The sequence below is a fragment of the Vanellus vanellus genome, assembly GCF_965231255.1.
Source record: "Vanellus vanellus genome assembly, chromosome: 1".
NCBI lineage: Eukaryota > Metazoa > Chordata > Aves > Charadriiformes > Charadriidae > Vanellus > Vanellus vanellus.
Window position 1 is genome coordinate 129576267 of NC_138905.1, and position 26731 is coordinate 129602997.

The following is a 26731-nucleotide window of genomic DNA, read 5'->3' on the forward strand; positions in this document are numbered from 1 at the left end:
ATTCATAATTATTTGGAAACATCAATGCATAGTTCTGTTTCATAAGGTTTTTCTTATCCAAGATATTCACTGCATATATTGTGAAGTTGCTACTTTCTTAATGTTTTTAACTACAAAAGATAGGATTCCTTCTCACGGACTACAAACTTTATCTACTTTTTGTGGGTCTTGACTGGAATGCTTTACACAAAATACGTGGCATGGTAACCAGAATATCTGTTTATATAATATGTTCAAATGGGTTTAAGTGTAACTTTTTATAGATTCAGTTTTGTAAAATTTGGTGCTAGAATTCTTAGTTTCTGACACTGGGCTTCTGTGCTGTTAGATCACACAAAATCTGGTCTGAATTATTAACAGTTCTAGTTCTGGCATCCTTGTTTGCTCCCTGCCATATGTAATGCCGAAGCTGGATTTAGTGATGTAGCAAGTTATGACTTGAATTTTTCATTCAAAATTCTTTTATTGCCATGTTAAAAGGGTGCTGGTCTGATATTTTTGATATGAAAAAAGTCTATGGCACACTTTGAAAAATAATTAATATAAATTATAAGAATTTGTTTTCCCTTGTCTTTCTTTTGGTATGGATAAGGACTTCAACATAAAAAATAAATGTATAGAAACATTAATTTCATGTTTTTATTACAGGCTAGAGGAAGAAAAGAATATTTTATCAGAATTTCAAGAGGACTTGAACAAGTTGATTTTATGGTTAGAGGAAGCCGACAGCATTGTTGCTATTCCCCTTGAACCAGGGAATGAAGACCAGTTAAGAGACTGCCTTAGCAAAGTAAAGGTATCGCGTTTTATTCTTAATGTTTTCTTACTTCATCTATTCTGCACTGAATAAAATTAAATGGTGTTTTCAGAGAAGGCTTCTGCCATGAAACACAGCATTCATTTAACTTTTTTAAAGTTAAATCAAAGCAGTGAAATTTCAAAACCTAGGTGCAAATATATACTGATCATACTAAAATCAGAAAAGTAATGGAAAATGTACTGAAAGGAAAATACTGATCCTGTCACTAGGTAATGAATCATTATCTTTTTCATCCTCATTTCTAAATTCAGAACTTAACTGTTTTATCTGTAAAACATTTCTCTGTAGGTGTCTTGTTATTCTTTTATAACTTCTAATTTATGAAATGATATTCAGAAGATACAAGAGTATCTAGTATTGCATGCATAATTATAAATGTCAACTGATTAAAGTATCACTGCAACATTTTCTAAACTAAACATCTAGGCGAATTTTTAAAAATGCTTTTTTAAAAAAAACCTAACAGAATATTAAATGTTTCTTTTTAAAGGCTGAAATATTCTAATGAAGATGTTAGAGCTTTTAGACTACGATACTGCTAGTAAATATATCCAGTAGAAGTTGCTCTGTCTAGTTTCTGAAGTGTGTCTAATGGAATAACAGTGATTAACAACTTGCACAATAATAAATTAAACTTTAGTTGGAAAATGCGTATTACTTATAGTATACCTGCCTAACGGTTTCCTGTCCTCTCTTGAGGGTAAGGACTAGTTATCCTTTGTTCCAATCCAAATTGAAGAAATTCAGCGAGTGATAGAATAGAGCATTAAAGAATCTAAAGAAAACTTGTAAGACTTTCTTCTAACCTTCTTTCAACAAAATCTGGAAAAAAAAAAAAATCTAAAGGATTATTTAGTAAAAATCTATCTTCAAATTTCTTTTTAAATAAACAAAATTAGCATAAATAGTACTGCATAGCATTTGAGGAAATGAAGACTTAACCATGTGCTGAGTTTGTCCCTCTGACTGTTTAGCACATAATGTCAGTGAGTTGAACAGAGAATTTGTAAGGCTTTGCCTCCATTGTTGAGGATGTCAGAGCGAAGGCAAAAAAATATCTGTAAGGGATGTTAGATGCATCTTATAATTTGCAGACATGAGTACAGGTTTAAAGTCTAAATTGATTGTTTAGAACCATTTTTCATTTATACACAAATATTTCCCAATTGTAGTATTACCAAGGGATACATAATCCAAAATTAAAGGTGTTAGCATCTCTTATTCATATCTCATTTTTACAGTCTGCCTTGTTTTCTTTTGGAGCGACACAAGAGAATGCATCCTAATGCAGCAAATAATAATGCATTGGCTTGCAGTGTGGCTCATTTCATACCTACCTGTTAATTAAAAAAAAAGAAAAGACACAAAAATCTTGAATAACTTTGTTCTTTAGTTACATGATCCTTACTTGATATATCAAGTTACTTTGACAATGTAAGCTTGCAGTAACTGAATACATGATGGAGAAGTGGTACATTTAAATGATACTTTGCATCCTTTGGCTTTACTTGTTTTTTTTCTTTTTATGAACATACACGAACATTCTTAATTATGAGGTTAGACTGAAGGGCTTTTCACCACATACCAGCTGGGTGACTGTTCACAGCATTGAACACCCTGCTCCAAAGTGCTTGATCTTTACCATATTAAAAGATTATTAAAGTTCATATACATAAGTTATTGAGTGTCCAGAAGTAGAACTTATCATGCAATACTGATTAATATCCTGAGAAACCCCATATTTTGGCTTTTAGGACTCTCTTTAGGCTTTATCCACTAATGCAGTCTCTTTTAGCCTTCTACATTCCAAAAGCAATGGTTATTTTGCCTTGAATTGGGTTTATTCCTTCAGCTGATACACAAATCGATAAGGGTGAAGATAAGAGAGCTGAAAATTCTACCACAGTTCATCTTAACTGCTGTATTTGTCTGTTCCAGTCAAGAGTTGAAGAGCTGCCGCCACACAAGGGAATACTGAAACGATTAAATGAAACCGGAGGAATAGCACTTGGAAGTGCATCCCTGAACCCAGACAAAAAACATAAGCTTGAGAGCACACTGAAGGAGGCAAACCATCGCTTGCTAAAGGTTAGACATATTAGTGATATAACTGCGGTATAAAATTTTAATCTGCAGCAAATATTTGCATTATGTATTTTCTGGTATGTATTATTTTTCTCTGTGTGAAAAGACACTTGTATGCATAATGAACCTGAGGAAGAAAAATGTATACAATACACTGCTGTGAAAAACAATGACAGCAAACCAGGGCCATTAGTGCCTGAAGTGATGATATTGCATCAAAATATACTTCCGAAATTACAGGTCTGCTGCTTAAGAGTGGAATGCAAAGCATTATTTTTGTCACCTGGTTGTTTTGAGGGCACAGCGACTATTCCAGCTTTTGTGACTCGGGTGTGTGAAAGGCAGTAGCAAATGGCTGATTGCCTTTATGGAAACCCTTCTCAGTTCTCTTCTCTCCTCTCCCCAACACCAAGGTGGAAGCTGCAACCGTGGTTTCGTGTTCCACCATGCTTCTTCCAACCTTGAGCTTTGAGTTCTCGTTTCTGTGTAGCAAAGTACCACTCAATTTGGTTTCTGTGATCTCCATACTCACGAAGTAAGGAAGAATTTTGTTGTATTTTATTGTTGAGGTCGCATATTTTTGTCTTGAGAACTAGTGACAATGAATAGCAAATATGGTAAGGAGAGGTAGATAATTAGGTAATTTGAGTGCTCTCACGTAGCTTCTGCTTCTTATGTAGCAGAAATGGTAGAAAGCGCTGTCCAGAGGACCACAACCCAAAGCGTGGATTAGCCTGGTCAGAAACAGTCAATGCAGAATCAGCTGAAAGATTTCTGTTGGGACTGATGGTGGTATCAAAATCTGGGAAATTAACCTGTGGTATCTATTTTTTAAAGTTACTAGGCTGTTGGGGGTGGGGGGGAAGAGGGTTTTGCTATGTTTAGGTCTTGGGGCAAAAAAGGTGAGAAAGTCTTTTTCCGAGTACCTTACTGAAAACACAAGCTAGTTTTGGATCAAGAATACTGCATCCTGCATTTCTTTTTTACCATTTCTGTGAACACAGTTGAATTTCAAGCACGAACCTGGGAAATAAACAGGAACTTATTTGATGTGGGACTCTCATTAGTTTCTTCCTAACAGAAACATTCTGGCAAGTTTCGGAATATTAGTTAAAGGCTCAGGCAAAAGTGGATAATAAATATTGATCACATTCACAAACTCCAAGTTGGACACATAAATCATTATTTGGGTGCCTGAGTATCTCCTTCTCTCCAAATGGGTTTCTGAAATCGATGTGTATGGAAGAATTCAGAACACTTTGAGATCAAAAAAGCATTATTTACTAGCTGAATTTAGGCACCACGACTTGTAGATCTGAGCAGTAGTATTAAAAAGACAACATTAGTTTTCAGGGAAAAAAAAATACTATTAATTAAAATGTATTTGTGTAATTTTACTAAATCTGTAATTTGTCTCTGAATGTAAGCTTTTACTGATTAGTAATATACCTAAAAACTTTGCATTTTCACTTTCTGCTTGATGATGCAGAAAAATTGCAGGTTACTTGTCACAGTCAGAACAACTATGAATGCTGCCGAAAGCAGTTAGGTCTGAATGAAATATGGGGGACAAAGCTACTGCTAAATGAATCATTCTCTTTACAAGTTTGTCTCCTAGATCTAAGTAATACTTCTGACAAGATATTAGGCTTGGAATTTACCACTTGAAAACTTTCATTTACTCCTAAAACCAGAAAATTGAACTTCCATTTGAGATCATTACTTAACCACATTATTTTGATTTCAGTTATCTACCTGTGCGGATGTACAAAATTGAAAAGTACTCACTGGCCCTTGCTAGCTAAATCTAAAGAATCTGAAAAATGCAGGGGCATTTCTGTCTGTGTGTGTTTTTTTTTTTTTTTTTTTTTTTTTAATGAACAGAAACTGAATTTGAAAATGACAAGACTCCGATCCATACATGTTCTCTGAAGGTGTTCTCTTTCTCTGAAGGTTTTCTATTTCCCATATCATCTTGACAGAATTAAAAAAAAAAACAACAAAACAAAAGAACAAAAAAAAAAAAAAAACAGGAGGCAGAAGATCATTTTGAGTTCCTGTCATTGGATTTTTCCAATGAAACTGAAGGGAAAAATATTTATTTTTCATTTGCATATTTTTTTTTTCTTTTGCTCACAGTTTGTATAGGAAGCCTTGATGAATTTTTTCACTTTCTTCTCTGAAGCTCTAGGGCCTGCAATAAAATTGGAAATCATGGAAAGAAAATCTGCAGGCCTGACAGAGGGACATACGTTTTCTTCCTTCAGTTATAGATCTGTAAGCACTGAAAAAACCCCCACAGATTTTTACTGTGAGCCAAAGCTCACAGCTCTGGCACTTTTATATCAGACAAACTTCTCTAGGTCACCTGAGGATGGTTCTGTAGTCAGTTGTTTTGATGAGGATATATTTTTTGTGTTCCTCAAAGCACAGTGGACAAACATCATCACACAGATATTTCTCTGGGGCTTTTCTGTGTCTCCATCCACTTCTAAGAGCATATCTTATACTTTAATCCTTTGTTTCTACCTGTTCGTTATATTTTCTGGTGTCTTTGCTAGAAATGAACATGTAACAATCTACCATTTCTGATTATCTCATACTGCAGGATGATATTATTTTCAAAATATGAAACATACATGACAGTTACATAAATAATGTATGGTAGGTCTTATCTGATGTACAGTAGAATAATGCTGTTTACTTCAGAGAGGTTGTAACAATTTAGACCAGCTGAGAATATAGCCAAATATCTCTTAAGGTTATGACAAATTTTTGTTTTGCCTTTGTCATGGTTTAACCCCGGCCAGCAACTAGGACCACGTAGCTGCTTGCTCAGTCCCCCTAATTGGGATAGGGGAGAGAATCAGAACAGTAAAAGTGAAGGGGGTGGGGGTGGGGGGGGAGACTCGTGGGTTGAGATAAAGACAGTTTAATAGGTAGAGCAAAAGCCACACACACAAGCAAAGCAAAACAAGGAATTCATTCACTGTTTCCCATGGGCAGGCAGGTGTTCAGCTGTCTCCAGGAAAGCAGGGCTCCATCACACGTAACAGTGAGTTGGGAAGACATATGCCATAACTCTGAACTTCCCTCCCTTCCTTCTTCTTCCTTCAGCTTTATATACTGAGCATGACACCATATGGTATGGAATAGCCCTTTGGTCAGTTGGGGTCAGCTGTCCCGGCTGTGTCTTCTCCCAACTTTTTGTGCGCTCCTGCATACTCGCTGGCGGGGCAGTGTGAGAAGCAGAAAAGGCCTTGACTGCTTGGCAACAACCCAAAACATTAGTGCGCTGCCAACACTATTCTAATCCCAAATCCAAAACATAACACCACACCAGCTGCTAGCAAGAAAGTCAACCCCATCCCAGCTTAAACCATGACAACCTCGATCTGCCAAGCAGCGGAACGGGGGACAAAACCTACAAGTCTTAACCTTCAAGGTGACATATTTGAAATAAGCCATGTTCAACCCTTCTTTACAGTCACAGAAACTGATGCCTTACAGCAATGGAAATAAGCTGAGAAAAGAAATGAAAAGAATTGCAGTCATAACAGAAGCTTTTTCACTTATTTTTCAGTATTGTCTTTGCTTTTAGGTGTTTATATCGCATGCTGATGACCTTGAGAACAGATATATAAAGAATTTTTCTTCCTTTGGATAGCAATAATTTTAAAATGACATTTCTTTAGACAATTTTATCGAACAGTGATCCTAACAGACTGCTATCTCAGACAAAGTTTAAGCAGAGAATGAAGATTAAAGCCCACATTTGAAAGCATGACTTTTAAATTCTAGCCTAGTTTTACTTATTGCACCCTCTCCAAAGTCAGTATTTCTTGTAAAAATGAAAATAACAGTCTCTTTGTGACATCTTAATAGTATGAAAAATGAAATGTTTTATAACCATTTTTATGCCTTCGCATCAAGAATTTTTCGTTTATTTTCAAAGCTCAAAGTATCTTCTGTTATGATAGCTAAGTAAGCCAACCACCTAGTGCTTCAAAGCACACAAAAGGGGTACTAGGCGCTGCAGTTTGTGATGAATTCAGTTCTTGTCATATACCACCTGCCAGGGCATATAACAGATCTGTAATAGGTTTCTTACCTTTTACTGTGCAGTAAATGGATTGATAGATTAGGTCTGAGACCAGTGAACCATGGAATCCGAGTCTTGCTGGAAGGAGTTTATTACTCTTTAATATTATTCTTGGTCTGGTGTCAGCCAAGAGGGATGAGCTAGATTATCTGAAAGTAAGCTGGATGCCAAAATCAGCATTCTCCTCATTTATCCACCTTAGTCTTCGCAACGTCTACTGTATGTATTATGAAGGTTATTATAAGTGCCTGATGGAGACATTTTGTTTTGCTGCCTTTTAATTTGTCTGCTAGTATTAGAACTAATTACTAGACACTGAAGAGACCGTTTCACTGTTTACTGCCACAGCAAATCAATTTGTTGTGCTATATGGACAAAAAAAAAATTTGGAGTGGAGTGACATGGCTATAATTTGTGAACGTTTCTGTACCACCAGGAAAAGTATAGGTCATCTTAGCTTGGTTGATCAAGTGTAGTGTAAAACAGATGGGCCCAGAAAGTGCAGAAAGACAAAGTCATAACAAGGTTATAGTTCATGTATTGTAACGTATCTTGAGTAGTAATTATTCATAGATTACCTGTGATAACATCAAATTTCCAGCATGTCAATGCAACTTAGTTGAAACTACTACAACTGCTACTACTGTTATTTCTGGGATGGAGGGGAAATGATCTTGGGAAATTAATTGTACAGTTTGTTTTCTGTGATTTCAATTTAAAATTAGAATAGTATGCCCAGCATTTGGGGGATCAGAATACTTATCTTTTCCTGAATTTGCTTTCAATTAATAAGCGACCTGATTCCCTTAAATGTAATAAAGTCTTATGCTATGCTAAATTACCTATGATAGTTTGTCATAGATTGCTAATCAGGTGTAGTCCGCTTTCATGTTATCATCAGCTGTACTGACAAATGGTCTCACATATAGCAAATTGAAGCTTGATGTAGATGTTCAAAGTGTACGTTGATCAGATGAACATGAGAATGTCACAGCCTTTAAGAAACAGGTACATATATAGGTTTCATTCCGTTTTATTTGAGTGTTGCTAGCAGGTACCACTAATTAAGATTTAGAAAGGCAAATTTACTAGCAGTGTAAAGATAAATTGCTGTTTCCCAGCCATGCTTAGCATACAGGAATGAAGATGTCATAACACAACACAGAAGGAAAACAATGCTTATGACCCTCTTTAAAAAAAAAAAAAAAAATTAGGCCAAATTATATTAAAATGTATATACCCTTAGCTTTCCAGTGCTGTTGAGTAATCACAGAATCACAGAATTATCAGAGTTGGAAGGGACCTCTAGAGATCATCTAGTCCAACTCTCCTGCTAAAGCAGGATTGCCCAGAGCACATTACTCAGGACTGCATCCAGGCGGGTCTTGAAAATCTCCAGGGAAGGGGACTCCACAACCTCCCTGGGCAGCCTGTTCCAGTGCTCTGTCACCCTCACCGTAAAGAACTGTTTCCGTGTATTCGAACGGAACTTCCTGTGTTCTAACTTGTGCCCATTGCCCCTCGTCCTGTCACTTGGAACCAATGAAAAGAGCCTGGCTCCATCCTTCTTCAACCCACCCTTAAGATACTTGTATGCCAGTAATGTTTGAAACTAGTTATTTTTCTGGTGATTTTATTAGCCTAAAGCTTAATTTGATGGTCAGCTGGTTGGTGTTGACCATTATTCTCAGTTTTACTGGAAAATGATGTATATTATAAACAAGTATGTACTGAAACATTCCTAGTGGTAATAGGATAATATATGATATATGTACGATAATTCATATTTCTGTACTGTCCAGTGCATCTTTTTTGTCACTGGTTGTTAACTACGTAATGGGGAGTGTTGTTCAACTAAACGATAACCTTACTAAATAACAGAACTGTGAAATTTCAATCAGTAACTCATGTAGGACAGAACTGAATGGGGTTGCAATCAGTCTTCCTGTTTGGTATTTGTATCTTATTTTCTGCTTCTTATGGTTGGACATCCTGAGGTGTCCACCTTGCTGCAAAGACAACTGAAGACTCCTTCTGCCCAGGTACACTCAAGGATATGCTTCCTGTTCCAGTCTACTGGGGAACAGAAACTTAGAATCATAGAGTGGTTTAGATTGGAAGGGACCTCAAAGATCATCTAGTTCCAACCCTCTTGCCATGGGCAAGGACACCTGCCACTTGACCAGATTGAGACTTATTCTCAACAGTCGCCTGCCTTAGTAATGTTTCTGTCTGGGAGAACATAAATTTTATTTGCAACTGAATCTTTGCATTTCTGAGAGGACAATGAAAACATCTTTGGGTTCCAAGACAGTAATGTTGTCCACATTATGGTAGAAGAGGTTCTGCTGCTAAGCACAGGATGATGTAAGACTTTGAAAATCTAGCTTTTCTGTGCATAAGGATCTGTAAAGTTTTGATGTGTTCTTTTTTCCAACTTGTTATTCAAACAGCAAAAGCACTCAAGTCCTTACACCAGTAAATAAGTTGAATATTCACAGAGAATGAATAGGGGAGAATTAAGGAATCCATTCTGAAGGGAGCTAAATATTTTTCTTTTCCTTGCTGGTCTGTGGAAAACCTCCCTTTTTCTGAAGCTGAAGAAGTAGGAAGTACTGGTATATTCAAAAACACAATTTATGTGGTGTGGAACATTAAATACAAAATCTGATTTCTTATTTACTTAATCAGCTAAAATCTGGGTTCTGTTATGCTGGAACTATGTTGGTTAGGTACTTTTTTCCAGGAATAAAAATGGTGGAGGGAAGTAATATGATATGTAGTATAATTTAGCCACTTCCTATAAATGGTATCATATGATTCATAATTTGGTTTATATTTTAAAATTTTAATCTCTATTCTTAAAGACAATGATGATGAGAAGTCTAAACAATCTTATATATAAACAGTTTTGTAGCCTAAACCACATATGTACATATTTCTTTTAAATACAGCCAGAAATCTTCAACTGGATTGCATTTTGTGTCATTTAAGAAAATTGCCATGTACTGTTGTTTTCAAAAGAAACATAGAGCAAGGATGACAAAACCTTGCATTCAATTAGTAAGAAACAGAAGTACATTCACGTATTCTCACTTTTTGCAAGTTGTGAAAAGAGAAACTGACTACACTTCAACTAAGAATTCCAACTAAGATAAGTAGAAGTGGCTTTTTTAATTTGGGTATGGGCTTTTTTATTTTGTTTTATTCAAGACCATAAGAATTGATCTTATGATCTCAGGGAATATTGATAATACTGTGCCTTTTTTTTTTTTTTTCTTGACCTTTTATCTTATAACAAAGTTGTCTCACAAACTGTGAAAATAAGGTAAACAAGAAAGTATGGACTAAAGCATTTTTAGCCTTATATGAGTATCTGAGTTATTTTCACCTTCCAAGCCAGTAAAATAACCCCTTTGGGGTTTTTCCTGCTTTTTCTTTAGGCTCCGCATACTCAAGGTTTTCTGGCTGTATTGATTTAGAGTTATTGAGATACTTAGGCACTTTGAAAACAATGGATTGCATGTGTTAGAAGACAGAGCACAATGAGATTGGGCCCTGCAGCCTACTCAGTGATCAGAGACAATTTTTAGTCATTTTAGCAGCTTCAGACATTAGTTTTTGTTCCACTTTACATGCTATACTGTAAGTCATCCTAATGATTTTCATCAGAAAGAACTGGAGACTATTGTAAAACATAAGGAGACATCTGTTTGGTTTTTTTATTATTATTTTTTTGTTAGTTGATGTAGTTTGAAAGGTGGATTATAACAGCTCCATGAATATCTACAATCAAGGCTAAGTATAGGTTTTCACAGTAGATGAAAGAAAATGAATTGGTTTAACTTACACTGAAAGATTTGGTTATTTCCTGTCTATAAAATAAGAGATGGTAATAGATCTGTTTTAGACTAACAGATCACTTCTAGTCTGATTTAAGAATAAGATTTGGATGCAATGGCTTTTAAATCTGGAAAATTAGTGCTAAGAGACTTTGAAATCTTGTGCCACGTTTGAAAAGAACCTGAATATCTACACAGACCTGTGCTGGTGTTGGTTTTAACCCCCAATAAAAATATAAATGAGATTCAAATTAGATGAATATTGCTATGGTGTGATACTCACCAACTTTTTTAAAAAACTGTTGCTTTACAAGAACTGCATTTTAAAACCTTAAAAAAAAAAAACAAGAAAACCCAAAAGCAGAGATTTGATATAATTTCTGCTTTTTGCAGTTGAAAGTCTATTTTTTAAAAAATATCTACACTTTGGGATTTATCAGACCAAAATTAAAATCAGACTGGTCCAGTTCTTAGGAGGAGTAGGAACTGAAAAATATGTAATTTATGTTCTGTGTCTGGAATATCAACAAGGGAAACCTATAGCTGATCAGTTGGCTTTAATATTAAACGAAAAATAATTTTTAATAGCTTATCTATTTTTTTTGTTTATGATGGACAAAAATGTTTTAACTCCTTTAGCTTGCTTTTGTCAATCAAGTTATTTAGTGAAAAACATAGTCTCTGTATCTATTAAAACTTTGAAGCAATGGTAATTTGCAAAATAATTTTTCCAAAATAAAAGTGAAGAACATCACATTAAAAGAAACCCTAAACAGACCCTAAGCTCACTTGCTTTCCTTTCCAGCACTTAGTACATGACCCAGTTCATAGATGATGATAAAACAAACAAAACCATCAAAAAAAGAACCCAAACAAGCATGGATGAGACAGAATATTCTGTTTTATTAAAAATAAATACTATAATGTATTCAGAATGAACCAAATAGCAGTGCAAATTTTTTCTGTATATAAGCATCAGTCATTACAGAATGCAGTTTTTGTTCCAGAAAACTAGGGTATTAGATATGAATCCTCTGGGGAGCCTTATTATTATACAAAATTTTAATGTAAAAGCCAGAGTAAGTAGGAAGCCAGGTAGTGAAAACTACCAAGCAGAAAATCCCTTAAAATGTAATCATATTTTTCTTTTATATTGGTCCAAATGTTATAGATAATAATAGTGTTCTTACAATGTTATGGGTTCCTTCATGCGTAGAATACATTGATAGCCAATCATACTTCATTTTAGATTGAAGCAAGTTAGGAAAAATATGTTTAATCTCACTTGCAAAACGCAGATCTGCATCTGTTTCTAGAACAGTTTTGTGTGGATTTCTAGAGTCTTCTATACAAGTCAGTTTGCAGAATGTTGAGGTCAAAGAGATGAGCTATATTCATACTACACCCAAGAGATTTAAAAATTTAAAGAAGGGAGTACCCTCTTTATTTCATCTTGCATGAGAACATACCAGTGGATGACTGGGGACAAACAAAAGGTCCATATACCCTCTGACCATGTCCATTTAGCCATCTAAATCTGCCTAAAATCAGATGCCTAGAGAAGGTCATATTAATGAAGAAATGGTAGTAAGCTAAAACTATACATGACCTCAAATGGGACCTGGACAAATTAATAGAAGAAGAATCTAGAAATTACTATTAAATATAAAAATTGTCCCAGAAATCATTTTTCATGTGAACTTTAAGGACACAGAATCCTGTGTCAAGGAGCTGAGTGGGGAAATTCTGACATATTAAAGTACAGTTTCAGCCACTGAAGACTGAAGGGTCATTCACTTAATAAGGCCACAAGAAATTCCCAGGCACTAATGAAAGTTAAAGTGTTGTCCTGCAATATAAAGGGGTAGAAAGGTAATGCAGAGAGTTTTCAAATCCTTCGAATGAGAGAATTTTGATAAAGATACAACTTAAAGTTTTATTTAGAAGAATAAAGAAAAAAGGCCAACAATCTGGCTGAATAAAATTATATTATGATATTTTAACCACAGAGAAGATGCTGGTCATCCCTATTGTGTAGGTAACGTAGCCTACCAGACCAGTTCATCTGGCCTGCGTTCAAACCAGTGAATCTCACAGGCAATAAAGTGAATTGGGAAGGCTCAACATTGTTCAGTTCCACTTTCTTCTTTGAATAGCAGAAACAAAGAGCTGATTGAGGAAAGAATTTTGCTTATGGAATGATTCCATCTGTAAAACAGGATGCAAGTCAATTTAACTTTAGTTGTACTGGGTATGTATTCTTCTTTAGTTGCATGCTATAGCTTTTTTGTGTTTCTCTTATGGAGAGTGGCATGTTTGTGCTGCAGAGGGTCCTGTTCCCTCGTTTCAGGGGCCTGACGAGAGCACACTACAGCTTCAGCCTGGCCCCAGGTAAGGTTTTCTTCCCAGGGAGATGAAGGGGACATTTATGTCTTACTGCAGCGTGGGACCAGGATTAACTCACCTCTGGGCATTCAGAACCACCCCTGCATCCAGTAGGTTAGATGTAGCCTGAAACGTTTTCTGGAGAAGCCTTTTCCCCTGAAACGCAAAAAGCCATCCTTTCAACTTTGGCAGCTAGGCTTGCATAATATGAAGATAACCAGCCCCCTTCTCTGCTCCCCCATAGGCATGTGCTTTGCACAGATTATGGCATTGGTCTATTTTTAATTTATTAACGTATAAACTCCAATATATGTATTCCTCATTTATGAGCACAAAAGTAAAAATTAAACAAGAAGCTATGTGTCCCCCCAGTAACGAATTATGACTAAAAAGATGCAGGAGCACAGCATCAGAAAAAAGGAAGATTTTTAGTGTTGTAAATCCCTGATAGATGGTATATCTGGGTGTGATACTTTACAGAGACCATTTTGATCTTGTCACTTCCTACAGACTGGAAATGCCAAGGAAGTTGCTTAATTTTCCAGCTGCTCTATTTTCCTGTGCACAGCTCCCCATCCCATAGGAATATTATAAAATTAAATTACTTGGTCATATTAAAACATTATCAAGGTTTAAAGCATTGTAAAAGTTGTTAGTAGTGCTGTTTCACATTGTTTCAGGAGTCCTGCAGAGAAATATATGATTGTTCTCTTTTTTATTAATGACACCACCAATTTTCTGTGTCTTGTTAAGTACTAATGAATACTCTTCTGCTACTGTATATTGTTTACTCTCATTTGAAAGGATTAGTCATTCTGAAACCCCTTCAAGGAAAAAGTTGCGATATTCAAAATGTTTTTGCAGCAGTCAGGCAATCATTACACAATATCAAGGGCTCTTGTGGCATACTACTGAATATTTGTTCTTCTTTTCCTTTGAGACAAGTTTTTGAGTATATTTAGAACGGTTAGGATTCTTTCTTCTTTATACGTGTTAGAGTCTAGCTTTGTTTTACCCTTAGTTTTGGTTTTCCAGGTGTGTTTTAGCCTTAAAAATAAATGACAGGAAACATTATAAACTTAATGAAAGTTAAATATAGATAAGTTGGGAATTCATCACGGTATTATTTCTGGATTTCAGGCCATGTTGCTCAACAATGTGGAAAAACTTAGAGGAAAGGAACTGCTTACAGGAAAATGTTGCAAATTTCCTAAAGAGTTTCTTGCAGCATATATCAAAATAATACATCTTGGTTGTCTCTTGACTGTCTTTCCTCCTCCTCCTTTGTTCCTTGTAGTCACCCCAACAGCAACCTCTGTGACCCCAGTCATTCCTTCCTTACAAAGTTTTTACTTTGACTTTCTCAGAAGGTAACAGGACAATTTGTATGACTGCTCTGTAATCTCCCTCACTTCACATGAAAGGGGAGCAACTTTTGACAAGACTAAGTTTGTATTTGGTGGGATGAAGTGGAAAGGAATTGTTCTCTTATCTTTTGAAGCTTCCACAACGCGTGTTACTAATGAGATCTTCCTGAATAATATTCTATGTGCTACAGCATTTATCAAGTTAAATCCCATTGTACTTACATAGCAGTTCTCCATCTAAAACAATAGTGAGGAATGCATGGTTTCATTTTCTTAAAAGTAAACCCACAAAGCATTTATAAATATCAGTTGGGATGTTTGTGGTGTTGTGATATTTCTAATTAGGGGTAGTAAAATCTAACCATCTTGTACAAATCTTATGCTTCTAGATGAGAAAATTTGTAACAGCCCTATTTACCATTCTGGTTTTTGTCTCTGATACAAACTCTGAGTGGGTGTCTAGTTCTGCTTTCATAACAACATTTCACTACAAGTGTCTAAAGTACCTTGGGTAATTAACATTAAACAGATTTCTACTTTTGAAAAATAAATAATTTGATTATTTCATACAAGACTCTCCTGAATGTTATTAATCTAAATATGAAATTTAAATATCTATTTCTAAATTTGTCTTTCAAATTATAAATCCTAATACATTTTACTCATCAAAAGACAAAAATCTTGCTTAGCTTCCTCAGAAGATGTAATAACTTCTGTAGAGTTATGAATAAATGTCATGCTAATAGTCATGCCAATTCCTGATGCATTTTTTTTTTTTTAAAGGCTATTAAAAATTAAAGGAGTTAATGAACAATTTTATTTCTATCCATACATTGACATTAGTCATAGGCATGTAGATAAATGTTTGCATTTTCCCACTTCAAAAAGTTCGTTCTTTTCTCTGACTGTTTTGTAGCATTGAGTTCACACAACATTTAAGTTGGGGGTTGGACACAATATTGGAAAATCCATTTTCCACTATGATGTCAAATGAACTGGAATTTCTTTTCAGGCAATAGCATGTTGGGATTTAGCCCTGAAAGGTCCATCATGCTATAGCTCTTAGACTTCCTCTTCTTTTCTATTGCAACACTTTCTAAACAAAAAATATCAAGTACGTCAAACAATTAAGGTGACTGGTTCTTTCAAAAATTTTGGTTAAAGGGAGCATCTTAAGTATTCTGATTAAAATAAACTCATGACTACTGGATCTGAAAACCTGCCTAGATGCTAGATATCTCTTTTTCTCACCCAAGAAGTTAGCTTAACTGTTGTTATATCACTCATCACTGCTGTAATATCTCACTCAATTTTCCTTCATTATTTACCACCTCAGAACAACAGAAAATTACATGGTGGTTGTTTTTGTAAGTATGCATCAATGGGATATGTAATGGATTCTCAAACATATTTTTACCTGTGACCTCTGTGGAGACTGAGGTCAGGTCACTTAGGTCAGCACTCCTTAAAACCCATCCGTTTTGTCATCCCCATTTGACAAGTGTATCCTGTTGAGCCAGGAGACTGTTGAAGCTGAGCAGATCTTCAAAGCTATTTCCCTCAGGACCCCTTAGCATTTGGTCTAGCCTATAATCTTTTTCTGTTGTTCTTTTTGAATTAATATATCTGTTCATAATCTAAGTGGCAAGACTCTTCTATGTTCACTCCCAACGAATATCTACAGTAAAGGTAACATAGTTAATTTATAGCAAATTCAAAGGTATTTTGTACCTGCTTAATAAGTGAGGATGAACTAGATTGAATTGATGTCATCAAAAATCAAAAATAATCCACAGGATATATAGGAAGAAAATATCTCTATTTATTTTTATATTAATAATAAGGACTTCAGATGAGTGTTCATAAGGCCACATTGCTGCTTTGTTCACTACACATTAAACTTCAAGCAAAGAATTAAAAATATTCCTGAAATATAATGATGCAGGGGTAAAAAGTCTGTACTAGCCAATGAAACCATAAAATCATGATTAAATATATGTGTCTATGTATATACACAATATATATCGTACTATCTTACTGACCATCTTAAAATTCCTTTTTATTCTTGTTTGCCTTGTGAATCTGGAACATATTCATCATATATTTAAGAAGTTATGTGAAGTACTTTGAATAAAAAAAAGTACTAATTGTCAAGATGTTTGTGCTGTTAGGCTACATTGAGGTAATATTGATCTAGCTGAATTACCAGATTTCAAATAAGGCATTTTAGGCAAATCCTTACATATTTTTCTACATTGCAACAACTATGTATCTGAGAGATTTCACAGACAATGAACAAAGGTTCAGATAATGTCATACACTGAAGAATGACAATGGTTTGGGCTTTTTTAAACTTCAGTTCTAAGACAGATACTGCCATTGTATGTCAGGTGTTTCATGCATTTCTAATAATGAAGACTGTAGGGACCTAAAAATCAGTGTTTTGCTGTTTACAAGATAAAGCTTATACTTTAATTATGTAGGCCTGTCTGTATTGTAACATGCCTATATAATTAAAATTCCCACAAACAGAACAGTCTATAACAACCTTAAACTTCCTCTTCCCTTTTCCTTTCCTCTTGCCTTGCCTTTTTTTGACCACTTTTCTCAGAATTTTAAAAACACCTTTTCAAAAATTCATCATCATCATCACCCAGAGAATGGCCTGTTGTTATGATACTGAACTTGACTGTACGTTGAGCACTGTTAACTAAAGTAACTCCTACACTCTCAACTTTTCCATTAACTGCATGTTTCTTAGAAGTGAAAAGTTGTCACCTCCCTCAAAACGCTAAACCAGGTAATTCTGGAAGAACAACCAAAAAGAAAAGCAAGTTCATTGTTAGTTGTTCTCTGTCAGATATGTCAGCGCAGTACTTGGCAGTCAAGATCACTCACTAGAATTGGAATGCCAACATTATTTTTTTCCTATAATTGTTAAGAGAATAAATTCTTTGTTGCTAGGAAATGCTATAAATATTCAACTGTAGATAAAATTCCAACCCATTGTAATTTATCTAGGCTGTGCAAAGGTAGTGCAAAAAAATTCCTGTTTATTTACTGTGGAAATAATACAGCTTATCTACACATTCAATGCCTAACTTACTGCTCTACATAGTTTATAGCCAGAAATTGCTGTTTGTACTGTTTTTATTGCTGTGTTAAAATCTTAGATCCTAGTGTATCCATTTCCTCTACCAAGCAAGATGTTAAGGTTGGGGGGGGTTTCCCATTCCTATAGAGAACTCCATGAACAAAACCAATAATAATTCTAAGTTTATAGCTTGCATTTTTAAGGTACTACGTTGTATAAATATTTGTCATTTGTTTCATTGCCATGCCTTTTGGCTTCATTTTGCTTGTCAGCCATTCTGGCAGATGACAGTTTTTAGAAGCTCCGCAGCAATTTTGTGAATGCTTCTGGGAAGCTTCTCAGATGTAGGCAAAGGCATGGAAGAAAGTATCAATGTGTTTAGTTTAGCTATCGACTGATTGCCACTGTGAGCTGATTACACATAGAAGCTGAGCTTTCAGGATTGAGCATGGCTTTGAAAGTAAAGCAATCGGATAATGTGTGATCTTAGGAAAAGAAAAGGAGGGCTGCAGAAAAGAATGGTGAGGCAAAGCAACAGGCAGGAAGAACTGAGGCCAATAGTATGAGCTTCAAAAAGGCCAAGTGCCAAGTCCTCCACTTGAGTCACAACTCCATGCAGTGCTACAGGCCTGGGTAAGAGAGGCTGAAAAGCTGCCTGGCAGCAAAGGACCTGGGAGTTTTGGTCAAGAGCCAGCTGAACGTGAGCCAGCGGCATGCCCAGGTGGCCAAGAAGGCCAATGGCATCCTGGCCTGTGTCAAGAATAGTGTAGCCAGCAGGGCTAGAAAAGTGATTGTCCCACTGTACTTGGCACTGGTGAGGCCGCACCTCGAATACTGTGTTCAATTCTGGGCATGGCAGTATAAGAAGGACATTGAGGTGCTGGAGAAGGTCCAGAGAAGGGCAACAAAGCTGGTGAAGGGTCTTGAGAATGTCTTATGAGGAGTGGCTGAGGGACTTGGAGTTGTTTAGTCTGAAGAAAAGGAGGCTGAGGGGAGACTTTATTGCTTTCTACAGCTACCTGAAAGGAGGTTGTAGAGAGGTGGGAGTTGGTCTCTTCTCCCAAGTAACAAGTCATAGGACAAGAGGAAATGGTGTCAAGTTGCACCAGGGGAGGTTTAGGTTAGACATTACGAAAACTTATACACTGAAAGGGTTATGAAAGCCTGGAATAGGCTGCCCAAGGAAGTGGTTGAATTGCCATCCTTGGATGTATTTAAAAGCCATCTAGATATGGTGCTCAGGCACATGGTTTAGTCGGCCTGGTAGAGTTAGACATCAAGTCCAACTGTTGATCTTAAAGGTCTTTTCCAGCCATAACGATTCTATGTTCTACGAACTCTATTACATGGAATGACCAAAAGAGGAGATAGGACTACTATGGTTTGCCAAACCACGAGAACAGCTTCCTCTTCACTACGTCAGACAGGCTTTGTTGTACCCTGTAACATATTGTTTCCCGGGGCACCGCAACAGCATGTCCAGCTCTGTGCTGAATAGCACTATGGCCTGCCATTTTCTTTTCTCCTCCCAGCATATATGTCAGGCTCTGGTTTCCATGGAGAAAAAAGGGTTGACTGACAGGCTCAAGGTAGCTGTTCAGACAGGCTACCAGTGCTGTGGGGGGCATGCTTGAGTTTGCTTGCCTCATGGACCGTATATAGCCTGAGGAGCAGATATGGTATTATCTTCTGTAAACCGGGGAAAGAGCAATTAGGGCATCATACTTTTATTTAGAAGTCACTTTCCGGTCAGAATATCCTTCATTAAGAGTCACTGAAGAAATCAAACTCTTTCTGGCTGCTTTTGGATTTCTGGAACTGAATAAGAAACAAAGACAAAGAAAAGAAAATCATGGACTAGATTATTTAGCAGAGATTTAAGGTGGAGGGTCTTGTGCTCAAAAAGTGCCCTTGACAAAGGAGAATCGGTGAGATAGCAGACAGCAGAATGAATGACAATTAGTTATAAATATTAAACATAAAAGGCATTCAGATATTCAGAAGACTGTGATATATACAATCATATTACCATGCAGGAAAAACAAAACAAATCATTGGGGTGGGGGATATGTTTATTTGCTTTTTAAAAAGCTAGACAGACAGATGAAGCAGAAAATTGTTTAGTGCATTGGATTTGTGGACTGCTTTAGTCTTCTGCATCAATGGAGGAAAAAAAGAGACTTTTTAAAAATAAAAATGAAACTTGAGAATATTACAAATACACCATTAAGAAGTTAAAGAAAAAAAAGGCCAAAAAACATGTGCCAAGGACAGGTACTGAAGGGCTTGTAAGGAAACATGAAATGCTAGCTACGTAGCAAATAAAAAACTTCTATACCTATTTTTAGTAGCGTGCTTTCATCTTCCTCTAATAATACAGTCTTTACTCCAACTTTGTCAGAGACACTATGGCTCATAAATATTCATAGTTTTAAAGAAATTACGTAGATTTTGTTTTAAAGTCAATATTGAGTTTGTTAATGAAACTGACTCAGTTAATTAACTAAATGGCATCCTAAACCGAACTTATATGAAACTCTTTCTTACACTGATTGTTTTTAATGAAGAAATGATGCATAAAAATTAACTTCTCCGCCTTCCATTTTAAATCATTCTTCTGTACATGCTCAAGTGATGGTGATTTTAAGCAGATAAAACTTTCTGAACAGTGGCTGTAAGAATTGCTGCTTTATGCAATCATCTTACTAGTTTGATGGAAACGTCAATTGTGATTTATCAGTAAGTCTGGATTGAAGCTTGCATTTAATGGTTGTTATGACTGTAGTTATTTCTTTATTACCCAACTCCTGGCTTGGGCAACATAAAAACCTGCTTTCAGTACAGTTATGCTGTGGGCTGATTCCAGTGTAGTCACCTGTCTACTTTTTTCCTAATACTTGTATTTTTGCAGAAATTGAGTAGCAAAACAGAAGCTGCTGCTTCTTCTACATTTAGTAAGGAAAGCAATTAATACAGAAAGCTATACATTCTTCATTTTTCTGTATGCAAACAATTGTGAATTTTTTTCAAACCTGGCACTACCAGTTATCCCATATTAGAAGTCCACTTTCATAAAGTCCTTTGTTTCTCAGAGGGACCCTCCCAAGCAAGGAGTACAAGAAAGACATTCTTAACAGTCTCCACAGATACCCCACAACATACTTTTGCTCATATTCGTTGAAGTTTATTACAATGTATCATATTGTGCATATCAAGAAAGCTAAATATTAATCCACTGTCAGATTCATCAAAATAAGGTCCTTTTATAAGTGCTGCTCTGTTATTGAGAGGTTGGTGAGGCAGCTAGGAAGGGAAAGGGGTACCTTATCTAATATTGGGGGAAACAAAAATAATTTCCACTGCTGTTAAAATATTGGAATTTGAGGTTTCTTTTGCCTCTGCTTACCATTAGAAAAATTGTCCATATTCTTTTTTGACTAAAGACATGTTGGGGAGATGCATCTCCTCATCTGTATTCCCAAGCAGCTGGGTAATAACTGCATTATTCCGTCTTTTGTCATTTCGGGTAAATAGGAAATGACCTTGACATTGACTTGTGAGAGAGAAGGGAAATATTCAAAATCAGGCATTGGTCACTTGAAATATAATGTATGCAAGTCATTTCAGTGGCTTTCCTTACTTTTATCGGGTAGCAGCTGCTGATAATGATAGTGATGCCTTACTAGTAATATCATTTATCAACTTCCTTCATTTCCAATATCATTTCTGACCTCTGCAAAACTATTCCCCATTGTTCATTCTTTCTGACTTGCTGTCTCTACCTAATTAGTTTCAACTTTTTCATTTTGAGCATTGTTCTTGAGTTAAATGATTGAACTATAACTCCACAACTATTATTTTAATTGATACTGCTTTAATTGAATCTGCTTTCTGGATATTCATAGAATCAAAAAATCATAGAATGGTTTAGGTTGGAAAGGACCTTGAAGATCATCGAGTTCTAACCCCTCTGCCATAGGCAGGGACACCTCCCACTAGACCAGGTTGCCCAAGGCCACGTCCAGCCTGGCCTTGAACACCTCCACAAATGGGGCCTCAACAACCTCACTGGGCAACCTGTTCCAGTGCCTTACCACCCTCAAAGGGAAAAAATTTTTCCTAATGTTTAATCTAAACCTGCTCTCTTCTAGTTTAAAGCCATTCCCCCTCATCCTTTTGGCTACATGCCCTAGTAAAAAGTTCTTCCCCATCTCTCCTGTAGGCCCCCTTTAGGTACTGGAAGGCTGCAATAAGATCTCCTCAGAGCCTTCTCTTCTCCAGGCTGAACAGCCCCAACTCTTTCAGCCTCTCCTCATAGGAGAGGTGTTCCAGCCCTTGGATCATCCTCGTGGCTCTCCTCTGGACACACTCCAGCAGGTCCATGTCTTTCTTATGTTGGGGACTCCAGAGCTGGATGCAGCACTCCAGGTGGGGTCTCACGAGAGTGGGATAGAGGGGCAGAATCACCTCCTTTGACCTGCTGGCCAATCTTCTTCTGATGCAGCCCAGGATACGGTTGGCCTTCTGGGCTGCGATCGCACACTGCTGGCTCATGTTGAGCTTCTCGTCAATCAGCACACCCAGGTCCTTCTCCTCAAGGCTGCTCTCCAGCCATTCCCCGCCAAGCCTGTGTTTGTGCTTGGGATTGCCCTGACCTAGATGTAGGACCTTGCACTTGGCCTTGTTGAACTTCATGTGGTTGGCTTGGGCCCGCCTCTGCAGCCTGTCCAGGTTCCCCTGGATGGCATCCCTCCCCTCCAGTGTGTCTACCTTGCCAAACAGCTTGGTATGATCGGCAAACTTGCTGAGGGTGCACTCTACCCCGCTGTCCATGTCGCTGACACAGATGTTGAACAGTACAGGCCCCAGTACTGACCCCTGAGGAACGCCACTCGTCACTGCTCTCCACTTGGACATCGAGCCATAGACTGCAACTGGCTGCGACCGTCCAGCCAGTTCTTTATCCATCGAGTGGTCCATTTGTCAAACCCATGTCGAACCCATATCGTGTGGGACAGTGTCAAACACTTTGCACTTTGCAAGTAGATGACATCATTTGATCTTCCCTTGTCTACTGCAGCTGTAGAAGGCCACCAAATTTGTCAGGCATAAATATTCACAAGGAATTAAACAGAACAGGGACACAGAATATGATTTTACATCAGGTGACATACTTTATACAACTTCTTCCTCCCTTTATACAACTTCTTCCTCCCTTTATACAACTTCTTCCTCCCTTTATACTTATCATTATCATCTGAATTGCTATTTCTTTCCGTCTGCTCAGCTCTAATGCATCCCATAGTGCATACACACAACTATGTGTATAGACTGAAAAATAACTATCTACAGCTAAAGCGGGAAATAGCAGTTGAAAGCTGGAGCGCGTGAAATGATCAAGGAGATCTGTGCTGCAAAGCTGAATGTACGTATTGTTTTGCACCAAAGTAATCAGATTGGGGTAGAGATGGAAAGAACATAACAGTGTATCATTTAGGCTTCTTGTGAAGGAAGATGGTCCAAGACATGAGGTTCAGATGAAACAGAAAAAAGCAATGCAAGCATTTTTAGAATTCATAAGAAGAAATGAAAATATTTAGATAAAGATCTAGACCTTGAAAATATGCAATTATTCAAATTTCACAGACTATTCTCATGTTTTGAGAGACGTTATCATTTCTATGCTGGTAATTTATTTGTGGTTTTTTTTTGGTATTACAATGAAAAGAGCAAAAATTGGAATACATAAAACTAAATAAGTGGAAAATGGTTTGATAGTTTAAGATTAGAATAAAATTAAGTATTGTGAAGACCAGTGTCAGTTGGTAAAATTAGTCTCTTCTACTGTTTCCCAATTTTGAGCTTAAATCTTTTCTATTATTCTGTTACTAAGCTTCCAATTAATCTAACTTAATTAACACTTGAACTAAAGTACAAAATTTTAGATGCATCACATGCTTTGAGACTGATGTTTTGACATCTTTGAAATTATGTAGTTCTTTGATGTTGAAATCAGATTTTTTTTCTTTGAAGGAATAATCCATACTTTTGTTGTCCTTTGCACTTGCAATTTTTTTTTTCCTTTGGTTGCAAACCAAGGTATGTTTTCCGTGTTGATATGCGACCAAATAAGGCAAAGTTGAAAACATTTAATTTGTATGCAAAAAGATAAGTTAGATTTTTAGGAAGATGTTCCAATTGAAGTTAACCTTTCTTCAGATTTTTCTTTTGTGCCTTGTCTTCCCTGCCAGCCTATAACACTCTTTAATTTGGCCTGTGTTCAGTCTTAAGCAAATTTGGGGGAAACCATCTCATAGAATCATAGAATGGTTTAGGTTGGAAAGGACCTTGAAGATCATTGAGTTCCAACCCCCCTGCCATAGGCAGGGACACCTCCCACTAGACCAGGTTGCCCAAGGCCACGTCCTTGAACACCTCCAGGGATGGGGCCTCAACAACCTCTCTGGGCAACAATCTCACATGTTTGCCTTTTTTTTACTCTTCTGCAGGTGTTGCCTTATGGCCACTGCTCATATTGGTCTTTCCCCTTACAAAAGGACATCAGTCCTCCTCTGATAAAACTTATCAGTCATTCTTAAATAGGAGGGAAAGAGATAAAATACTAAATGGGATGAAACTAAATAGGCACCATATGGTTACCCTGAGACAACAAATTAATAAAAGCAGGATGGGGGAGGAAGGAGTCCAAAAGCAAAAATGTAGAAAAGAGAATCAGAGTGGGACACTTAATTCTCACTCATCCCTGGACGCATCCAAGAACTCGTGGAGAGAGCCCGGAGACAGCAGGGTGGTAGGATGGCTGTAGGTCTCATCAGCATCAGAATCCCACTGCAGGGGTGGAACTCCTGGAGCTGTGAATAACAAGTTTGAAAGATTTGTAGGGAAGATTCTGGAGGGCCCTATCCCCATGTGTCCTCCTCTGCCACAGAAAGGGCATAAATCTGGACACTGAGTCGTCATGTCCATGTCCATTAGTCCATTAAGGTTTTCCCAAATTATGTTTCTGGTGAGCTGCAGAATTAGCTCAGGAAACAAGCTGTCCCCCAAGAGACAATCTCCAGCAGTACCTTGGCTTGATAGGCAGGCCTGTAATTACCTTAAACTCATCAGGCTGTAATTTGATTAGCCAGCTTGATAGTTTGATGCCAGAGCTTAAAGAAAAAAGAAAAAAAAAAAAAAAAAAAAAAAAAAAAGGTGAGAAAATGAAATCCCTGAGATCCAGAATCTACGAAACTGATTCCCACACAATGGCACATAACACATAACCTGGATCTTAAAAGGTATTGCCTTGTTAAATGCTTGTCCGTGCTTATCTGTAACCCTAACCTGAGTTTGAGGAAAGTCCTTTATTTATTTATTTACTGTTACTGTTTTGATCTCTGTGGTAAAAGTAAATGACATTAAATTTCTGTATATAATGAAGTGATTCATATTGACTTAGATTTCTGTTTTATTTTTACATTGATGATATTATAATCCTGTTTTGGGGCTATAATTTTAACACAGGAGCCAACTTGTAAGAGGAGGCTGCATTTGCTTATATCACAATTTACCTCTTACTAAAGGTGGAATTTATTTTACTTTCTTGTCTTGTGTGATTACTTTTGAAAAGTAGGTTGAAACACAGTCTGTCACCAAAACCTAATCTTATGTCTTCTGCTTTTCTGGATTGACTATAACTTAGTAAATAATCGGTTACTTCCCCACACCCCCCTGAAATCTTTACAAATTTTTCTTTCTCTGTCTTGTGATAGACCCAATATGCTTGATTAATGTTGATTGGAAGCAGATTAATTTAAATTTCAGATCTTGAGAAGTCATCTTGGATTTTTATCTGTCTATGGCTACCTATTACTTTCAGTAGTATTTCTGTGGAACATGTTTACATTAATATTAAAGCAACTAAACATTGGAGACTAACATTCAAAAGTTGTAAGAAAGATGAAACTAATTTTCTGTGAAATTAGGGCAAGGTCTGCACAGATAATGAGTTAACACATAAGGGAAATGAATGCATTTTTAATTGTTTTCTTTCATATCTGGGGCCATTTTCGAAAAACAGAGTTTTTGTTGTATTTAACAAGGTTAGGAAGACAGAAAAACTAATTTGACTCTTGGGTCAGTTTTTATTACATGAGATATTTTGGGGTGGCTATAGTGAACAATCGGGATAATTTAATATATGGCAAATCAACTTCCTGAATTACATATATCACTGAAGTATGGTCTAACAAATCATATTGAGAGTATATGTAGAGGGGTTATTTTAGTACCAACAAATCAGTATTTTCAAACCAAATTTGTAAAGAAATTTACATGTCATGAGACAGTTGTGTTCTTCCCATTCTCTCAGCTGGTGGTTGTTTGGTTTTGTTTGGTTGGTTCTTTTTAGCGGTGATTGCTTTGTTTGTTTGCTTTTTTTTATCCTTCATTGCTTTGTTGTCTCTGATAGGTTTAGATTTGTTGGCTTCTGTAAAATACCATCATTACAGATTAGAAGTTAGCACACAGCAGTAACACTTCTGTAGCCAGGCAATATGATGGCAATGCTTCCATTAATGCTGTTTAACTTTACAGGGGATTTATATTTTATTGCGTGTATCAGAAACTTCATGTTTTGCTCTTTTTAAGAGGGTTGCTTTAGTAAAAATGTGCTAAAAAGCAACAAACACTGGGAAACCTAATTTTTCTTGAGATGGAAAACTAAGCATACTTCTGAGCTGATTTTAATAATTAAGTGCCATTGTTTTTTATGTCTGTCCAGGCCCTATATTTCCTGTTGTGAAATAGGTTTTTTTAAAGTACAGATGGTTTCTCCCCTAGTATATGTTTGCAATGTTGCCCAGTGTGTAGTATAGTGACACCTCACCTCTCTAGCTATAGAAAACAATCTGGGAAGGACAGCATGAAGCTTTGTGTTGGCTTATTTATTTCCAACCTGTTCCTATATTTACTCCAAGTGCTTGAGTGCTGTTGGATTTGAACTATGCCATTCACCGATCCTTCTTAATTTCT

At 36.6% G+C, this 26731-nt stretch overlaps 1 protein-coding gene across 2 annotated transcripts in view; it reads left to right on the forward strand.

Annotated features, from left to right (window-relative positions):
* DMD (dystrophin) overlaps positions 1–26731 on the forward strand; it is a gene marked incomplete at both ends in the record, with an annotated part of 1177430 nt that overhangs the window by 740455 nt on the left and 410244 nt on the right. For both annotated transcript variants that reach the window (XM_082480534.1, XM_082480533.1), the window contains 2 exons: positions 649–796; positions 2759–2908. In XM_082480534.1, the coding sequence (XP_082336660.1) occupies positions 649–796; positions 2759–2908 (298 nt within the window). The remainder of the gene's footprint in view (positions 1–648; positions 797–2758; positions 2909–26731) is intronic.